The sequence below is a fragment of the Phoenix dactylifera genome, chromosome 12, assembly GCF_009389715.1.
Source record: "Phoenix dactylifera cultivar Barhee BC4 chromosome 12, palm_55x_up_171113_PBpolish2nd_filt_p, whole genome shotgun sequence".
NCBI classification, from domain to species: Eukaryota; Viridiplantae; Streptophyta; class Magnoliopsida; order Arecales; family Arecaceae; genus Phoenix; species Phoenix dactylifera.
This window is the reverse complement of record NC_052403.1, coordinates 5,093,000-5,112,022: the sequence shown is the minus strand read 5'-3', so window position 1 is coordinate 5,112,022 and position 19,023 is coordinate 5,093,000. Positions and strand designations below refer to the sequence as shown.

The window sequence follows — 19,023 nt, the reverse complement described above, 5'->3', positions numbered from 1 at the left end:
AAGGATTTGTTGATATTCTTACTGGCTAACTCTCAAAAGGTCCCGATATCCATATATATCCATAAAATTGTTACTCTCTCTCTATATATAAGATTTTTTGTTATTTTCTGAGGTTTGATGGGAGAATGTGATTTTTCTATTGCTTTTTCTGGAGCAATAATAAGTGATGTTGTGTCGACAATGAAGTGTGTAAGACATGCCAAATTTTGAAGTTTGTATTTGTGTTTTCTTGTTTTTTGGATGATTGATTCCTTCTGGTTTTTGTAATTTTGTTGAATTGCTATCTAGATTTTTCATTATTTTTCCTTAATCTGGTTGTCCACCAAGTCAAGTCATTCTTCCACGGTGACTAACATATGAAGATGCCCGTGAGGGATCTTTGGAGGCATTTACAACTCACACGCGTTTGCGTAAACCACACGCACATATTGCCATAGTTCTCTCCTTGACGCTTTCGATGGCGCCCCGATCACGAGCCGCAGCGAATCCACGTCGCTCTCCCGCTTACCCCACCATCATCCCTTCTCTCTCTCTCACACGCGCGCACGCGCACACGGGCGCGCGTCCACGCAAACATCCCCTCGAGCCCAACTGGAAGCGTGCGTAAAAATAATAATAATAAAAAATCTTATTCAACTTTGTGTCGGTGGAAAAATTCTTGAACTTCTATTTTGATTTTAATTTTTAGGCATTTATTTCAAACTAATCCAGCCCGGCCCATATATATACATCTACATATATATTTTATTTTTTTTTAATTTATATATATATAAAATATAATTATTATATTTAAATTTAGCTTAGTCTGATCTAACTGAGTGAACATAAACTCTATATAAAATAAAACTTTTATATTTAAACTTATCACAATTCATTTAGTCCAATCTACCGGTCATCAATCTAATAAAATAGTTGATTCTGTTTTAGATTTAAGAAATTGATTTAAATTGGTTCTGTTTTAAATATATCTTTAAACCTAAAAATATTTTAAAATAGTCGCTTATTGCTATCACTTCTTTTTCTTCTGCCCATTAGTAATTTTTTTTTCTCCTTACAATTGGTGAGTAGAAGATATACGATAGTTGCCACCCTTTCTTCCATACGGTTAAAAAAAAACAGGAGCATTGAGCAATAAACTCTATGAATATTTTGCATCGCGCTCCTTTCATCATTTACAACCTGTAAGGGCTTCAATATTTGCAAACAGTAATATCTTTCATTTATTGATTATTCATTTTGTTTCTAAATTGCCGCCAATGATCTTGAATAATTTCTCATGTCAACAGCTAATCTATTAGCGAGTTGCACTCTAAGCCTCCAAATTTAAGCCTTAAAAAAAGGCTGACTCTCTCTCCATTATTTTCAAAATAAATATGATTAAAAACTTAAGAGTTTAATCCCTAAACAATAGTTTGATCTTCAATCAAGTATTGACATATTCCTTTAAATATAATGACTTAGAACTTTACCTAAATTTTTTTCAGTGCATAATTAATATGAAACTAAATACACACTCGCATGGACTCTCTCAGCGGGTGTGCATCTAATCCAACATTGGCTATGCTTGAAAGATATTTTCAAAAAAAGTACTTCAATAATATTTTCTGCCTAATTTTTTTTTGGATAAGATTCTGCATTGTTATGAATAGCATCAGGATGATTTATTTTCATCTAGTCCCATAATTATATTTTAACTATTTTTTGGGGGTTGGATCCACATGGCTGTTGCCGAGGATTTTTGGACAGATATCTTTAGCTAATCAAGTGGATTATTACATCAAATAAAGAGAGCATTAATCTTCTAACAGATGTCTTTGGCGATATCTTATGGCTAGTCGTCACCAAAGATGAGTGGAACGTCACGTAAGATAAAGGGAATTTCGCCTGACAAGTACTTTTGGCGCATTTGTTAATGAGACCAAAAAAAAAACCCACATGTGACGCGCTAATAAAATAGTACATGGGTTGTTATTACCACTGCAATTATTGCAGCTGTTGTCATTCCAAGTGGTGGTAGATACTAATTAACTTACTGGAGCCGTGGAGTTTTATATATTGAGTAGGGGCAAGTTGCTTCTGATCGGACCCTTTTTGACGATGCAAATGTTTCAAGAGGCGAGCACTCAAATTGGAGTACGGGGCCCTATGAAGGTAGTGGCTTTCTTTTTCCGTGGGCTCTTTTGTTGGTATCTAGAGCAGGAGAATGTTTGGTGTGATTAATTAATATGGATTAGCATGTGCCGTCTTATAATTTCATCAAGCTAAGCTGCATGAGCTAGCGCCAGAAAGCACAAATTTGGAGTGTACTATTATTTTTCCATTGCACTTAGGTAAGAAAGGTGATGAAAAAAAGGTAACGATTCACACAATTCTGATATGAATACATTTAGAAAAATCAGAAAACATCAAATCTCGAAGAATGCGAAGCAACATCACCTCACCAGTCTAAAGGATCCCACCGGAGTAATCTGCCATAAAAAAAGTAACTCAATTGGTGGCTCTATTCGTCTTCCTGTAGATATATCTCACCTTAAAGGTGATGCCTCCACCGACCATATCCGAAATGTCCTGAAGCAAGGGTGACACCCTACCTCCCTAGGGAGCCCTTGGGTCCAACCGACCATAGTGGTCGAGTCATCTTCTAGCAGGATGATGTTGGCTCTCAACACATGCCGAGTATGACTGAAGCCAGCCTAGGTTGTCCTTAACTTTGCCCCAGGGACCGAGATATCGAAAATCGGGCTTTCTCCAGCAGTCACCAATCTAGTGCCAAAGCCTCTAAATATAAAGCCTACTCCACCCCTCTTGCTGCCATCCAATACAAATTTATTGAAATTGATCTTGAGGAAGCTTGGAGGTGAGGGCTCTTGGGTAATAAAAACCATTTGACATGCTACAGGAGTGAAGAAAAATGTCCTTTTAATGCCTAATTGGCATAGAGAAAACAATGGCTGCGGCTAGCATTAGAAGAAACGCTACTTTTTCTAAAAGCCAAAATTTCATGTCAAAGTCCTATAGTCATAATATATTAATGCAAGCATTGCTATCAACTACTAGCTACTAATTTAAGAAATAAAAAGAATGTACCAATTGAAAGTGGAATTATATCTGTATGGCACAACTCTTCCAAAAAAAAAAAGAAAAGAGAGAGTACATTTCAATGAATTTATCACCAAGCACATGGCCAAAGAGGATCATCCCATGTCACTTGGACAAGAAGATAGAGCTTAAACTCTCAATTAATAAAGTCGCGGTTCTGCAATTTGTTAACTTAGTCTATCTGGGGGCTTAAACTCTCGTCTAGGTCGTGTGGAATGGTTGTAGGTTAGTATGTAGGGATTAGCCTCTCTTGAACTCTGAAAAAGAGAAGGATGGATAAAATGTAAGAGGTAATTGATGCCTTGTGTGATTGATCATCATTTGATGGTTAATCCCGTATTGATCGAAAGTTTAATTCCGACCCTGTAATTCCTAGGCTTTCCAATTTTTAGTCTGTGGTTCCATATACACCTATAGTTGACTCTACATACAATAACAATTAACTATGGGTGCACAGATATAGTGTGTATAGGGATGATATAATTATGTATAAGATTAGTATAAATATGTGCAAATTTCGTATATGTGTGCGCATGGTTAAAAATTAAATATTAATAGTCGAAGAACCAGCTGCAAAATGCCAATCAACAAAAAGAATCAAATGTTAAGTTCTCCTTAATTTATTTGGGTCTTCTCAATCTTCCTTTTAGAAAAAAAAATCATAATATATAAGTTTGTGAAATGTTATCTAATGCCTCTTACCATATGATCTCTAGTCACCAATATTTTCCTCTCACGAATTGCAAGTTCTTGTAGTGGCAGGGTCTAATCATGATCACTTCTACACTATTTTTTAAAAACTAAATAAAAATCTATTTTTGGATAATGCATGTCTTGGCTTTTATTTAGGATGCATGGCAGCTGTGAGCCATATCCATTATTATATTCAGTGATCCACTACAAAAAATTTAAAGCGATTATAATAGGAGGCATTTCCGTGAGCTTGCCACGTAGAGCCAAGGGTAACTGGGTAATTCCGTACACTATATTATTAATATTTCACGAAGACATTGTGTCCTGGAAAACTCAGGCAACTGATACCGTGGGTGGCAATCATGCATATAGATGGGAGACCTCCGCCGTCTAAGCAGTAGCGAGAGAGAGAGAAAGAGATTGAGAGAGAGCGAGATGGCCTCCAGGGAGCAGAAGAAAGCTGCTCTGCATGAGAAGCTGCAGCTCCTTCGTTCTGTTACTAAATCCCATGCAGTAATCTACTTAAATTTCTGAAACTATTCGATCTTTACTGGATTCATTCTTTCTCTTCTTTTATTCTAATTACTAGGTTTTGGTTCTGTAGTTTTAGTTATCAAGTGGGTATCTACATTTTATTCCTTAATTGCATGTTTCTGACACATTTTGTAATACCTTCTACTGTATTAAAATTCCATTCTCCTCTGGAAATATTCTTTGCCAGAAAACTAATCCTAATGCTTCTCTCTTCTCCACTGCCTCGTTAAGCATCCGATTATTTATTTATCAATTTAGGTCCTGCCACTGTCGCATAGTTAATTCTCTTTCTAGGCCAGTATAATAGCCAATCACAAAGGATATCATTAATTTATCAAAAAAAAATGATGCTTAAGGTTAAAAAATTATGTCCTTTTAATCGCCAGTTCTTTCTTCTTCTTTTTCTTCCATTTCACAGCTTAGCAAAACTTCTATTATAGTAGATGCTTCCAAATATATTCAAGAGTTGAAGGAAAAGGTTGGTGCATGTTCACGGGATGTTGCAGAAGATAACCCCTTGCCCATGGTACATTTCGATGCCATTGCCGACATTACTTCATCTTACTGGCTTGCTTTATGGGTTTAACACTCATTAGATCTTCTTATCCTTCAACCTAGCTTAATCTCTACATCTTACTTGCAGGTTACAGTTGAAACCATAGAAAAAGGTTTCCTCATCAACGTATTCTTAGAGAAGAGCTCCCCGGGCTTGTTGGTCTCTATTCTGGAGGCCTTTGAGGAGCTGGGTCTTGATGTGCTGGATGCTGATGTTTCTTGCGCTGATACATTTCGCCTAGAAGCAGTTGGAGGAGAAGTAAGAACCAAAAAAAAAAAAGAAACTCATTCAGTAGGCCTCTTTAATAAAACACAGACATATGAAACAGAAAAACACAAACATATATTCATGAAACAAGTCTCTCTTTTTTTTAAAGATCATGCTCTAGTGGGTTAATCTGCATCGAACATTTAGATAATTTAGAAAACAAAAAAAGCTTATCACATGCTTAAATTGATAGCTATGCATGTCGCACTATATTTTTGGTCTTGCTGCCTGGGTCATGTGTCCTTTAGGCATGTATTCATGTCTCAAAGAATATTAGTAGTTTCCCAACAGCATCGATCCATTCTAGATCATTTTTTGCCCCCAAAACATTCTACATAGTTAAGACAACTTAAGGTAGCTTTCTATATAGTCTACATGCAATTAGTATGCATGGAGGAATACTATTCCGTTGTGGTACTGTGTGTCTGTCTAGATCTATGTCAGTATGCGTTACTCCAGTGTAGGTAGGGCCTGTTAATTATTGGTAGCCACCTCCTTGGTGACACCATTCTAGATTTTTTTTCCCCTACACATATTATGATACGACCTTCACCTAAAAGGGTGATCATCATCACGAGTCCAATGCATACAAAAATAATGGAGCACAAATGCAACAAGTTCTGCATGTTCACACAGACATATCCAATTAAATATGATGTACATGCATGGACTGTTGCCATGCGTACTAGAGGCATAGAACTAGAAGGCTAGAACCATACAAGCATGCATCTATATACTACTAATACATAAAAATGGACTTGTCGACATTTTTTGAAAATGCCTGATGAACATGAACATGCATACCCTTAGATATCGATTCAAGTACATGCCACCTGACAAGAACTGGGGTGTAGATATATAGTACATTACTAGTATTGGATTTATTGGATAAAGTCATGTAATTAAGGTCAGAGCTATATGCATGCGCTTGGGTTTCAATCGATGCTTTTGCATAAAGATGCATGTAAAAGTAATTCCCTTCTGTGTCTGTGGAAAAATTCAGTTTGAGAATTTTTGCAGCAACAAGCTGAGAGCATGGATGCTCAGGTGGTGAGGCAAGCAGTGCTGCAAGCCATTAAGAAATGCACAGAAAGTGAAGAGAAGTAATGATAGCAGAAGACATCTGGCCTTTTGTCCCAAGCGCAAGCTTGCTTTTGGTTTGGATTCTCTTCTTCTAGTTGTGTGTTTGAAAAATCTGTTCAATGAAGTTAGGTTCTTCACTCTTTGGTCAAGCAAGTGTAAAGAATATGGCTAAATGTTGCACTACATAAAATAAATCTTAAAAGTTGAACAGTTTTGTGCTTGGAATCCTTGGTTTGACTTGAGTATTATGGAAGCATGGAAAGTGATCAATGCTGTTAGTAAATTTGGATATATGAACCCCCTCCAAAATAAAAGAAAAACTAAGGCAGGAAAACAAAGCCTGATGTCTATAAAGTGGTTTGATCATGCAAGATGGTTCTTCTTGTACTAATTTATCAAGAGCCACATATAATCAGAATGGTAGGAATTGTTCATTATGGAACATCAGTCCTGAAGCCCTTCCGGTTATTTAGTCGAGGTCTTTTTCTCCTCCAACAACCAATTTGCATAATATGAGTTTTGCATAAAAGATTCACTAGATTGTCAATTCTGCAACAAAAAATCAGTTTTTTTTTTTTTTTGAAGAATGATTAATATTTACTTGACTTGATTGGAAAAAAGGATGAATTCTTTTTCAACCTGTTCAACTTGAATCTCTAAAAAAGATATAGGAAGTTTTTCTTTTTTTTCATTGATGATCATAACCTAAAATGCATAGTTTTTATTTATAATAACGAAGTTCATCCTTGCACAATTTTTGTCAAATTCCTCTTCCAGTTTAAACCGAACTTAGTTTTCCAAAATAAACATGATTAGTAGAAATAAATATGAGAAAACGTAGATTCCAAATTTTATATTAACCCTGCCTTCAGTAACTCCACCTAATTATTCCCAAATTGGAAGAAACTTGGTACAAATATTTTTCGAAAAAGAAATTTTTGATTTAACCGGCTCATTTTGGAGCTCGACGATGGAATTTGGGTCTGATCGCTAAACGCGCTACATTCTTTAGAAGGTGGCATGGCATTATAAAGCTTGAAAAGTTATTTGATTTGCCACAAAAAAAAAAAAACTCAATTGGGCACCATATGGTCAAACATACCCCTTCAGAAGTCTAGCACGCAATTCGACTTTCCAATATAGCGAATTTCGCTCCTGAACCCTATGCAGCTTTATCCATAGTAGCCAAAGTGGTCCACATCGAGTCTAGTAATACTTCCAAATCATCAGGAGTTCCTAAATTTTTATCTTTGCATCTGAGTACAGCATGGGTGATAGTTTATATAAATATGTATCAAATATTCAAAACATATGAATTGGATTGTCAATAAATGTATTTCAGGAGTCTAGCAAATGCATATTACTCATCTCAAACACCGAGATAAACCCCACACCGAAGAAGAAAAGGAGTAATATAGCACCCATACCTCTACGATGAGGTGATCGAAGATCAAATAGATGACTTTCTCATCCATGATGCCCTCCTCATCCATGATGCCCCTTGTTGCTGATCAAGAGACCTTGGCAAGGGCTGTGAACAACTGCCAAGGAGGGGAGGAGAAACCACGCCGATGGAGAAAGAAAGTTCGAAGAGCGTTAGATGGGAAGTGCCATGAACCAGATGTGGCTGAGTTCGGCCGGCATGGCTGTGCGAGCAACACCTGGTGGCTGGAAGACAGTGATGGAGGTGTCGAAGATTGGAAAAGTGGGGGATAGGGCAGTCAAGCAAACAAGGAGGGTCAGCATAAGTTCTCACCTTATTCCACGTTATAACAATTCGACCGGAATCCACCAAGTAGAGTTATACCATCAGACATAGTTTTATCTTGTCTCAGAGGATATCCCTGTTCCACCCAAAGATGAGTGTTTGGCAGTGCAAGTCCGCCATCAAAACACGGCTTTACTGCTAGTTTTAGTTATAAAACTGGAAAGATCTGGCTTCTTACAAATCTCTTATGTAAGATGAATATATTCGTAAATCTGACTTGTTACAGGACGATTATATATGCAAATATGCATTCACTGATTCATGTTTACGCATGTATACATAAACATTTATGTGCGTTGGGTTCGGGACAATTTAGTGATCCTACAATGCAATTACGAGCTAATGCAACAGGGCATGTAGGTCATCACGCTGAGCGGTGATATTATTCACTAAAATTTAGATGGCTAATGTTAGAAATGGCTTGGATGCATGCTTCCAAGCCTTTGGCTGGAAAACCATGTTTTGCATCAATGAAACATAATTATCTTGCAATCACTTCACATATTGTGAGGTGCGCGGACGTGGAAGATCATCATGGACTACACATACGCAAGCATATCAGAGTTGAATAATTTAATTCTCATTGAATCTTCCAACGGCAGATTTTTTTTTTTTTTCTAAGCACAATGGTGGGGATACCACGACGCATTTCGTTAAAGATGAAATAGATATAAAGAGCAACAAACAAGAAGACAAACATAAAAAATAGAGAAATAAAAGAAAACGGAAAGGAAGAGGCGCAAATGGCACGGGAACAAACCAGGGCATCTAGGCCCGTTCCATAAAAGAACAAGGGACAGAACAGAGCTCGCTAAGAGCTCTTTTCTGCTGTGGGCCCTTTTGATCTCTGGCCCAAAGTGGTGTGGATCGTGGGCCCGTGTGGTTCCTACCATGGCCCATTTGAGACTCTCCCGATGCGTCCTTTGATCATACAAAACCCAGACTCTCCCTCTAGTTAACGGCCATCACTGACACCATTAAGAGCCGGCAATCCTTAACTTGCTGGATTGACCGTTAATTATGTATCAAGATCAGTGCCTGATATGTGAAAGGCTCACAATTTTGTGCCTGATTCCTGATAACATAACGGTGGCAAGAGGATATTTTATTGATTGAAATTAAATGCACCGAATTCATAACATAACTTTTAACCCTACTTAATCTTTCTATAAATTAGAAACTATTAGGGGTGGACGTGCCAGGCCAGATCTACACTCAATAGTTCGGGATGGATGCTATCTTCTGGATAGTCTCGACTCTTTCGCACATATTTTTCGGAAGGCGAACAGTGCGGCGGATTGGGTTGCCTCCTCCGCAGCTCATCACTCCGGAGCTTTTTTATGGAATGGCACTGGCCCTATTCCGCAGGGCCTTGATTGTATTTTATATTCTGATTGCTCGTGGCGTACCCACATCAATGTGTAGCGAGACGCCAGTTTACCCAAAAAAAATAATAAGTTAGAAACTATTCAATTCCTTACAAATTAGTGTTTCCTTAATAGAGAAGCAAATTTAATCCAGCTTCCAGAAAGAGATGCAAGAGACGTGTGTGTTTTTTTTTCTTTTTCTTTTTTGGTACACAGAGATGTGGGTGAAGGAAACAGATGGAAGAAACAAGAAACCAAGAGAAACACTTGACTACGCTCAAGTTCGTTTCCAGTTCCATGGAGAAGATTGATATATAACCCTTTCCTATCAAAGTAACTGTGCATACGCAAGTCTTCACTTCACTATGTATACATATGGTGAAAAATGAAATACTTAGATAGAAGTATTATGCTCCTTGTGCAACAACTTTTGTAATATTATCCTTTGAAAATTAAGAAAGGATAGAGTCAATTTCTTAAGAGCCAGAAAGCTATGAAATAGGATATGTTAGTTCCTTTTATTTTAAAAATGACAATAATTTCCTTTGAAAAGAACAACAGATTATATTTGCTCCAATGCTTTCATGAGCTCTTGTTAAATTAGTTGTAAATAGGTTCTTTGCAGCATCTCCAAATTTTAACCAAGAGAAGCACTACGATATTGAGAAACCAGCAGTTTACCGGCCAGCAGTTTACCAGTTCCTCAAAACTAATACGAAGGCAGCCAAGAAAAGGAGCGGAAAACCGGTACTTGTGGTTTGCATTTGATACCGTTTCTTCTTCTTTTTTTTTTTAGTCAATATTAAAATATTTGCAAAAAAAATAAAATATAAAAATGATTTTTTTTTATTTTTCTGTTCTATCATATTCGGTATATCTCAGAAGTTATATATACTCATATATAGTCTTCCTACAAGCAAAATAATATAGATTGATATAGAATCATGTTAACAAAGAGAAATATTACTCGCTAATACAAGTTGTTATATGATCCCTAAAATCATTCTAAAAAGATCATGTTAATAAAAAAAAATAATATCGATCGATGTAGGATCTAGGTTGTTACATTATCTCCAAAATTATGCAAACATCCCCCCTTAATTTAAGATGGCACTATAGGTCAAGAGCTGAAGCAGCAGCTCAGAAGTTGATGTGATAGACTAGGACCTGACATAGCAGTTTAGAGGCTGACATGGTGGTATATTAAGAGCTGACGAGGTAGCACAGAGCCTAATGTAGCAGAACACGAGCTGTTATAGCAGCTTAAAAGCTGATGTAGAAGATTAGGAGTTGACATAACAATTCAGAAGCCGATATAGCAGATTGATGTACCAAGCTGATGTGACAATATAGAATTTGATATGGCATAACAGAAGTCGACATAGCAGCTTGAGACTGATGCAACATATTAAGGAGCTAACGCAACAAACTGATGTATTTTATAATACAGGTAAAACTAACTGATGCAGTAGATTAATGTATCCACTGACATAGTTAACTGACATAGCATACTGGTGTGTCTGTCAATGGGTCTAGTTAACATGACAGACTAATATAGCTGCCAATACAGCTAATTAACTTGTCTAATAACATGGCAAACTAATGTGACTAATTGATATATATATTCAATGACATGGACTATTATATCTGATTAGTGGCCAACATGGTTCTTACATTGTGGTGATATAGCAAAACAACTGATGTGGCAAGCTTTGCGGATGAACAGACGATGATGTGGCAGAATGTCATGACCGGTCCATGATGATGTGGCTAGATGATATGTCTTGTCTATACTGATGTGGTAGAGTATTGTATCGTTTATTGTGGCTACTTTAGATGACTTGGTAGTGAGATGATGCATAGAAGATGATAGTTGCAGTGAGGACCGACGATCAGATAGAAGGCAACCAAAGATCGACGATTTTTACAGATGGAGGCACCATAGAAGAGGAGTAAGAGGCCTCAAATTGGATGGTGAAGGAGCCAGAGGAAGCAAATGAAATCGGAGATAGAGAGAAAGGACATGCAATGATGAAGAGAGACGATCGAAGATCTAAATTTGAGAAAAAAAATGGTGGAGAGGAGCTGCGGATCTATTAGAAAATAAAAGATCTTCAGATATTAATCTATCAGAATATGTAGATCTACTAATGAGATCTTCGAATGTTGATTTACTAGAAAATAAGAGGATCTGCGGCGAAATAGAAGATTTGCAGATCCACCAAAAACATAGGATCTTCGAGTATTGATTCACCCGGAAATAAAAATCGATAGATCGACAATGGAGGTCTTCAAAGTTTCTAGATATGACAATGACGGTTATAACAAAGGTGAAAAAGATGGTGGCGGCAGGTTAGATGATCGGTGGCTCCGATACCATGTTAAATTATTTATAAAAGAATAAAAAAAAAGAGAGAAAAAAGTGATATTATTTGCTAGTTCCATCATATTCGGCACATCTTAGAAGTTATATACATACACTCGTGTACAGACTTCATACAAGAAAAATAATAAAGGCCGATATTGGATCATGCTAATAAAGAATAATATTACTTGTTGATATAAGTTGTTATGTGATTCCTAAAATTATTCTAACAATATCATGCTAACAAAAAAAATAATGCCAACCGATACAGGGTCACACTAATGAAGAAAAATATTATGGGCTGATACGGGTTGTTATATGGTCCCTGAAATTATGCTAACAATCAATGATGATTTTTGCATGCAGCACCTGCTCCCGTTTCCTAAGGGAAGAACGTTATGCATATTTTGCAATATATGTATATTAAAATTTCACGAGCTTGCATTTATGCATTGGATCTATACATGGCAACATAGGATGATCGCATTGCTCTGCCTTGCAACTATATATATTTAGCCTTGCATGGTGCATTTCCAAGTACTTTATGACGGATAGGTCTACCACCCTTTCTCTTTAAAAAGAAAAATATGCACACGGCAATATTGATGGAAAATATCTTTATTTCTTTTTTTATTTATTATTTTTTTAAGTTCTAACATATTACAAGAAACTCTAATGCTACGTTTGGAAGTGAAATAAATTAATCTAGCACAAATAGGTTAATTTCTTCCCACTTCTTTTTACTTTAAAATAAATTACTTCACCCTACATGGTGGAGTAACTTATTCCTAAATTAAGTGAGGCAAATATATTTGAAAAACAAAAATGTTATATACCAACTTTTTAAAATATCCATTTTACTCTTCTAAAAATGGTTTATTCCTAAGTGCTCCAATGAATTTTTGGCTGGAGTAGGGTGGAATAACTATGTTAAATGACGCCCTTAGTTCACTTTCAAATGCAGCTAAATACGTTTCATAATGTTTTTCACACATCTACAGCATGGCTCCATTAGCCATTAATGCAGGGCCACAGAAGAAATCATGGCACAAAGGATCAAACAGCATAATTTTTGTGGACATATTGATGGTTATAAACTGAGTAACGGCATGTTGATGGTTATAAACCAGGAGTTTTTCTCTGCAAGTGCCTGTGGATGACTTAGAAATTTCAGGTTTGGAAACGTAAGGACTATAGAAATGGACTGTAATAGTACTCTAAAGTATTAACCGGCGATGAAAATCTCCTACTATGATGTAAATCGCATCTATGGTTTTGCGTTTTTTGTTAAAATAAAAAGAACTACTGTAATAATAATGTCTATTAATTTCAATACACGATTTCTTCATGTAATTAGGTGAGAATTCATCACTCATTTCTCTGTTGCTATTAAGCTTCGAGTCTACATTCTCCCCTTATTTGATCTTCTATGTCCCTTTCAACATCAAGTAGCCTTGAAGCCAAAAATTTCTCCAACTCAACCAGACATCTCATGATCTTTTTTATCCTTCATCTCCCTCAGCAATGCCCTTGTGATCTCCACGCACAGATGAGCATTCTTTAGAGCAAATTCATCGTATCTTGTGGAGAACACCACGTCCTCCGCATGCTCGACAATGGAGTTCATAGCGCGATCCTTCAGTATTCTATTAGAACAGACATCCGACACCTCAAGGATATCGAGTGCATTTGATGAGTCCAACGAGTCTAGTATCTGGTGCTCGCACACCTTTCTGAGGAAAGGGATGTCATACTTATCTGCTGCTACTAACATAGAATACAAGTGCTTGTCCGTGCTCTCCTGGGGCAGACTTCCAGTGTAGAGGAACTCCAGGAGGCATTTGAGCTCATCATGGCTGAGCTCGGGGAGCGAGATGGTGTCCTCTGCTGGGGCTTTGCATTCATCCGAGCCCAGCATGGTTCTGAAGATTTCAGACTTCGTGGCCTGCATCACGGAAGGGAATTACTATGAGAGGAGATCATGGCATCATGCTTGGTGATCGATAGGACTATGAGGAGAATTATTAGGGGTGGCGAACTGGAGAATGCCCAAGCTAGGGGGAAAAAGAACTCACCAGCAGAGCTCTATGGGCAGCTAAGGGAGCCCCTGTGCCTGGCTTCACCATAATGTCCGTGTGAATCCCATCCCTCAGTGCCAACACAAGACAATCTAGAAATTTCAACTTCTCATTCAGTTCTTCCTCCCTTTCTTTCATCTTCCTCACCCACTTGAAAGCAATTAATAGCCCCTGTAAAAAATCAACATTTGAGGTTCTTTTTATGCATTCAAGAAGTTCGATCAATCAGAAGAAGAACTATATCCTTCTGAGAACAAGATATAAAATTTATGTAAGACGTAGGAGATGAAAAGAATTCCTGGGATAAGCAGCCTAACAGAGGATTGACAAGGAGGAGCTTGCCTTGGATATATTGGGTTTCAAGCCCTGGGAAGTTGTAGGAAAGCCGGCATCTCGATCGCCGTCGAGCTCGTCGATGAAAGCCATGATTCCTTTGGCTCCCTCATAGCAGCTGGAGCAGATGGAGTTCCTCGGAGGCTTGAAATAATTGGCCATGGGACCACAGATGCAGCAGTCCATTGCTGCCTCCTGTTCTCCAGAGATCGAACATCTCTAATCTGAGGGTATATATACGATGGGGAGCCATTACTTCCATCGCTCTCTAGTTTTTGGTGGGTACCGACTGGTTTCGAGTTTCTTTGGGGCTTGAGTAGATGTAAAGGCTTCCCCTTCAAATATATTCACGGCAACATGAAATACCGGTGGTAACCTTGCAATTTTATTTAATTCCATGAAGATGTGTGGGCCTAGATCGGCCCAGCCCACAGGGAACGGAAATTTATTGTCAAATTTTTGGTCAGTCTTCATACTCTTTTTTTTTTTTTCTTTTTTTTTTTTATGAAGAGGCCGGCCTTTATTAGAAAAGTGAGAGTTTACAAAAACTATTTATAAAGAATTTATAAGAAGAAAAAATATAAAAGAGCAATAGAAATCTTTTATAAAAAATAGTGGTATGTAAGTAGATATGTTAAGCTATTCAACAAGCTGAACAATCTCATAAGTGATTTGAAGGATCTCTGTATTTTCAGTATGCAACTATATAAGGTTTGTATCATGATATGGTCAGTTTTTGTACTCGAAGTGTTTGTTTGGAGATAACCCAACTCTTCCAAACTACCAAGTATTTATCGGTTGAGGAATTAAGTTTTGAACGTAGTTGGAGGCAATTTTGTCTTCTAGTGAAGTTGTGGTAACAGGACTTTGAATGCATATTTTTTGGTTCTAGGTTTGAGCTCCTGTTAAAACGAGGAGTGGATCTATTGCTTGTCAAATCATTTGATGGAGCACTAGTTCTTGTCCATGTATCAAGATGCACGAAAATACAAATCTTTTAGCTCATGCTCATATGCATTGCACATGATTTGATCGAAGAGGATCCTCAGATTCGATATTGACTGCTTTATCCACTACAAGCAATGTTGGACTATCGATGATTTTTTTTTAATTGAATAATTTTTCGAGATCTACAATATGACGACATATTCTTTAGGAGGTGACACCTTTAGTGATCGAGCCCAAATTTTATTGTTTGGAGCCTGAAATGGATCGGTCAAATCGAAAGTTCTATTTTAGTAAGATTTTGACCGAGCTTAGCTCTCTATATAACAAGAATTAGTTGAAGTAATAGAAAGCATAATGATGTAGAAATCGAAATCTACCTCTTCAAAAATTTTAGCTTTTTAGAAAAAAGAGTCCTATTGAAATTAGGAAGAGAAATCCAACCTAAATTGCGTAAGAGCGGACCTCACTATCATAAATAAAGGCTTTATATCCTAGTTTTTTAATCATTAATAAAAGAAAAGAGGATTTAAGCTATACTTTCATAATTTTTTTATCTTATTCTTTTTTTTTTTGAAGGATTCGAATTGAGTGGCTCAAAAAAAAAATTTCTTCTCTCTCATCGGATAATGATTATACCTTTTCAAATGATTTATACTACATAGGGCCTTGCAAGTGGGGCCCATGAGCCAGCCTAAGAGGAGAACATGTGGGTCAAGAAGGTTGTTGAAGGCCTAATAGTCTAGAGGCCCAATTCTTTTGTCCAATCAAAAGGACACTTCTGACTCTTCCATGCGGAAGAACAGCTTCCTCGATAGGCAGAAGAGTTGATTAATGAAACAGTGGCGTGGGCAGAATGATTAGCCAAAAAGGCGAGAGGGACTTTCCAACGCGAAAAGATGAAGAGAAAGGTGTGAGGCCGGCCCATCCCCAATGGCTACTTTCCACTCACACAACCGCCACGTATAAATTATAATCTATAAACAAAATGGAGATGGTAATGTGTTGCTAGAAGAACATTGGTCTACGGTACAGTGTGGTGGGGATTACCTACTTCTATTCGAGGTCCAACTAAGCAATAGTTGCTAGAATTTAATCATTGGGTAGAAGGGGCCAAGCACAACGTATACATGGAACCCACTAAAGGAGTTTGATAACCATAATGAGAGATCCAAATAGCGACCTAGCAACCACCTTAATTTTATAGTGATCATATGGTTTTTTTTTTAATTTATCAAATCATATAATTTAGGAGTTGAACATCGATCTAAATGAGTATTGGGTCAAGAGAACTCAACCATTAGGTGAAAGGATACATCTTGAGATGACCTGAGTCTAATGGATCATTTTTTAATGTTATGGAGTTCGAATAGTTGGTTCAAAGTAATTATTATTGTGGTCCCAAGAATTCAGTGTAAAATGCTTGATGTTAGTGGACTTGGTTAAGGATTTGTTTTAACAATGATCTAATCCATTAATTGGAGTCTGGATTTGTCGCATTTGTGTACATGAAGAGAGGCCCGGACAAACCAATTTAGGTCTGGCCAAATGGTTGGATATCCTAGAGTCTGGCGACCATGGTAGGACAAGGCCTCTTCTTTGTGCACGCGCATTTTTTTTATTTTTTTTGACCAGTTACATCAAATCAATCTAGTGTATATACAATCATAGGCTTCGGAAAAAATATCTCAAAACTGAGCAGAGTTAGGCAAAGTATTCTCCTAGATGACAAAAGATATAATTCAGTCCACTGCATTATTCGCCGCTCGATGTTTATGGACTACATCTTCACCTAAAACATAAGAATCTTATTAAGCCAAGGGTTGACCAATTTGCCATGGAATTGATTGATCCAAGTTACTTAGGATATGGGCTAAGTAATCCCAAAAGCAAGAGGCAGACTTTTAAGCCCAATATGAAGGTATAACCCCTAACCTCTGCCAACTTAGTCCAACTCAAAATAAGATTTGTCACGTTAGATTGGCCAAAGAACTTTACGCGACAAGCCAGTCATTTTGAAGAACAATGTGATGTTATTAGCCAAATTATCATAGTATAACAAACACGGGTGGTCCAATAGATGATTGATAGCATGTGATTACTTTGGTTGATTAGCTTAATCAAACAGAAGATATTTAGGTAAATGCATCCTCCGTTCCGTTCTATGCACATGAACACGAACCCTATGCACGCTTTCCGCATGGAGAAGTCGGCAAACTGCTATATTTTACGCTTGATGATGCTCAAGGTATCCGCCTGATCACTTCATCCATCAATGAAGGAATTTTTTTTTTTCCACTCTCAGATTTTCAACACCCTGATAAAAGCATTAAGTTTGATCACACCAGGCGGAGAAACTTGTCACAGAAAAGATCATACGAGATTGAAATTTTTCATATGTATGCTCAAAATCGCATAACGTAGTCCATGTATACCAAGTACAAATGGGCAAGATATCGAGAGTAGCAGTCTAACCCCCTCAACAACATCATTACTTCTCACTCTTATGGCCATTGCCAGTTAACAAAGTAACGGACATATTATAAGCCCTTGAACTTATCTAAACAAGGGTGGTGGGAGAAACTTTTTCGTCGTCATCAATGGCGTGCTTGGCGTCGTAGTAGTGTAGCAGCACCCGAGAGCACCGCCAGCGTCAGAGCCTGGGCATGCATCCTATAATCCACCACACCAAGCTTTGTATTAGAGCCCCAAACTCAGAGGCATCAAACTAATTAGCAAACAGTAGCTCGCTAAATGTTACCTCGCGTGTATAAGCCGAAGGCTGGGCTTAGCAAGCGGAGCCCTCTTGCGAGTGTAAGCCAGTGAGGCTCCAATGGCAGACGCCCAGAGCGCTCCTGAAGAAAATCGTAAGAGAATTCCCATTAAAAACAATGCTTTGAAGTAGATATATAATACTCGCAACTATTTGAGAGCATGGTCATAATTAAGTTCGGTGCTCAGGAACAAATGCCAATAGGTTCTTTAAAAAATATATGTATCCGATGAATTTTTCAGAAGTTTAGAAAAAAAATGACAGCTAAACTTTGAAATACATAATAAAGATATAGAAATATAGACTATAATTTTCTGAATTTATTTATATAAAAAATTGGGAAGAGAAAGGGTAGTAACTAATAAACAAAAGAAAAAAACAGCACTAACGAGCATTCAGTATATAGTATCTCGTGAATAAGTCACAAAAATGTTATGCTTAGTTCGTAAATTTTGCAACAAAATTATTAATTTGATTATTGAACAATTTTTTGATCGATTTATTTATGTACAGTACTTTGAAGAATCAATCAATCAACCAATGAAAAATTAGAAAGAACTGAAAAACTTTTCAATAATTCTTTCTTTGAGAGAGGTTGAGTACTTACCCACGCTAGTGAGCTTGTGCTCAGCAACCCAAGCCTGCAAAGAACTCATCTTGTACCAACCGTTCTCTCTGTTATACTGGCACAACAAACGGTGGAAGAACAATTGCAATCACTGTAAGCTTGGAGACTTTGAGTGAGAGCTGAGGAATATATTGTGAGAGGATGGTGGGGGTGCTTCTTATAAGGCTGAGGGTGCCCCCTGGTTTCAGTTGCAAACCTGGGAACAGCGACAGAAACCACAGGCAGCCTTTGTTTTCTTTTCTTTGGTCTTGCCTGAGGCGTGGGAGGGGAGGCAAACCGAGGGAGTTGCTGGAAAGTTGGCGAAACTTTCTTATGGTAGATTTCGATGGGTTCGAGCGAGACTGGGCCGCTGCTGGTTTGGCCATAACGTGGGGGATTTTTTTCTTTGTCACAGGGAGGGTCTCATTGTTTTGCCGCAGGAGACCCACTGGCTTGCCAAACTTATGGGCAGGAGGCACGTGGTTTTCTTTGTGGAGTTCCAGCTTCCTCGACGTGGGGGATAAATTAATTAACCCTAATCTACCGCAAGTTATG

General features: G+C 37.6%; 2 protein-coding genes across 2 annotated transcripts; one reads left to right on the top strand and one right to left on the bottom strand.

Moving 5' to 3' along the window:
* The first annotated feature begins 4,130 nt into the window (after positions 1-4,130).
* On the top strand, positions 4,131-6,459 carry LOC103708872. Its single transcript, XM_008793971.3, has 4 exons — positions 4,131-4,305; positions 4,745-4,852; positions 4,970-5,140; positions 6,170-6,459. The coding sequence occupies exons 1-4, from the start codon at positions 4,165-4,167 to the stop codon at positions 6,254-6,256; spliced, it is 507 nt and encodes a 168-aa protein (XP_008792193.3). The 5' UTR covers positions 4,131-4,164; the 3' UTR covers positions 6,257-6,459.
* Positions 6,460-13,025: 6,566 nt separating this feature from the next.
* On the bottom strand, positions 13,026-14,387 carry LOC103708873 (BTB/POZ domain-containing protein At1g01640). Its single transcript, XM_008793972.4, has 3 exons — positions 14,153-14,387; positions 13,808-13,981; positions 13,026-13,677 (listed from the first exon to the last, which is right to left on the bottom strand). Exons 1-3 carry the CDS (start codon positions 14,327-14,329, stop codon positions 13,210-13,212), a joined length of 819 nt encoding a protein of 272 aa, XP_008792194.2. The 5' UTR covers positions 14,330-14,387; the 3' UTR covers positions 13,026-13,209.
* Between the last annotated feature and the right edge of the window lie 4,636 nt (positions 14,388-19,023).

Bases quoted from the DNA above. Each gene is read 5' to 3' on its own strand.
- LOC103708872 (XM_008793971.3), top strand. From the start codon at position 4,165: ATGGGAGACCTCCGCCGTCTAAGCAGTAGCGAGAGAGAGAGAAAGAGA. The intron at 4,306-4,744 runs GTAATCTACTTA...TCCATTTCACAG, and splicing joins CTGTTACTAAATCCCATGCA to CTTAGCAAAACTTCTATTAT. The intron at 4,853-4,969 runs GTACATTTCGAT...TCTTACTTGCAG, and splicing joins AAGATAACCCCTTGCCCATG to GTTACAGTTGAAACCATAGA.
- LOC103708873 (XM_008793972.4), bottom strand. From the start codon at position 14,329: ATGGACTGCTGCATCTGTGGTCCCATGGCCAATTATTTCAAGCCTCCG. The intron at 13,982-14,152 runs GCAAGCTCCTCC...GATTTTTTACAG, and splicing joins TGAAACCCAATATATCCAAG to GGGCTATTAATTGCTTTCAA. The intron at 13,678-13,807 runs GTGAGTTCTTTT...TCCGTGATGCAG, and splicing joins CTGCCCATAGAGCTCTGCTG to GCCACGAAGTCTGAAATCTT.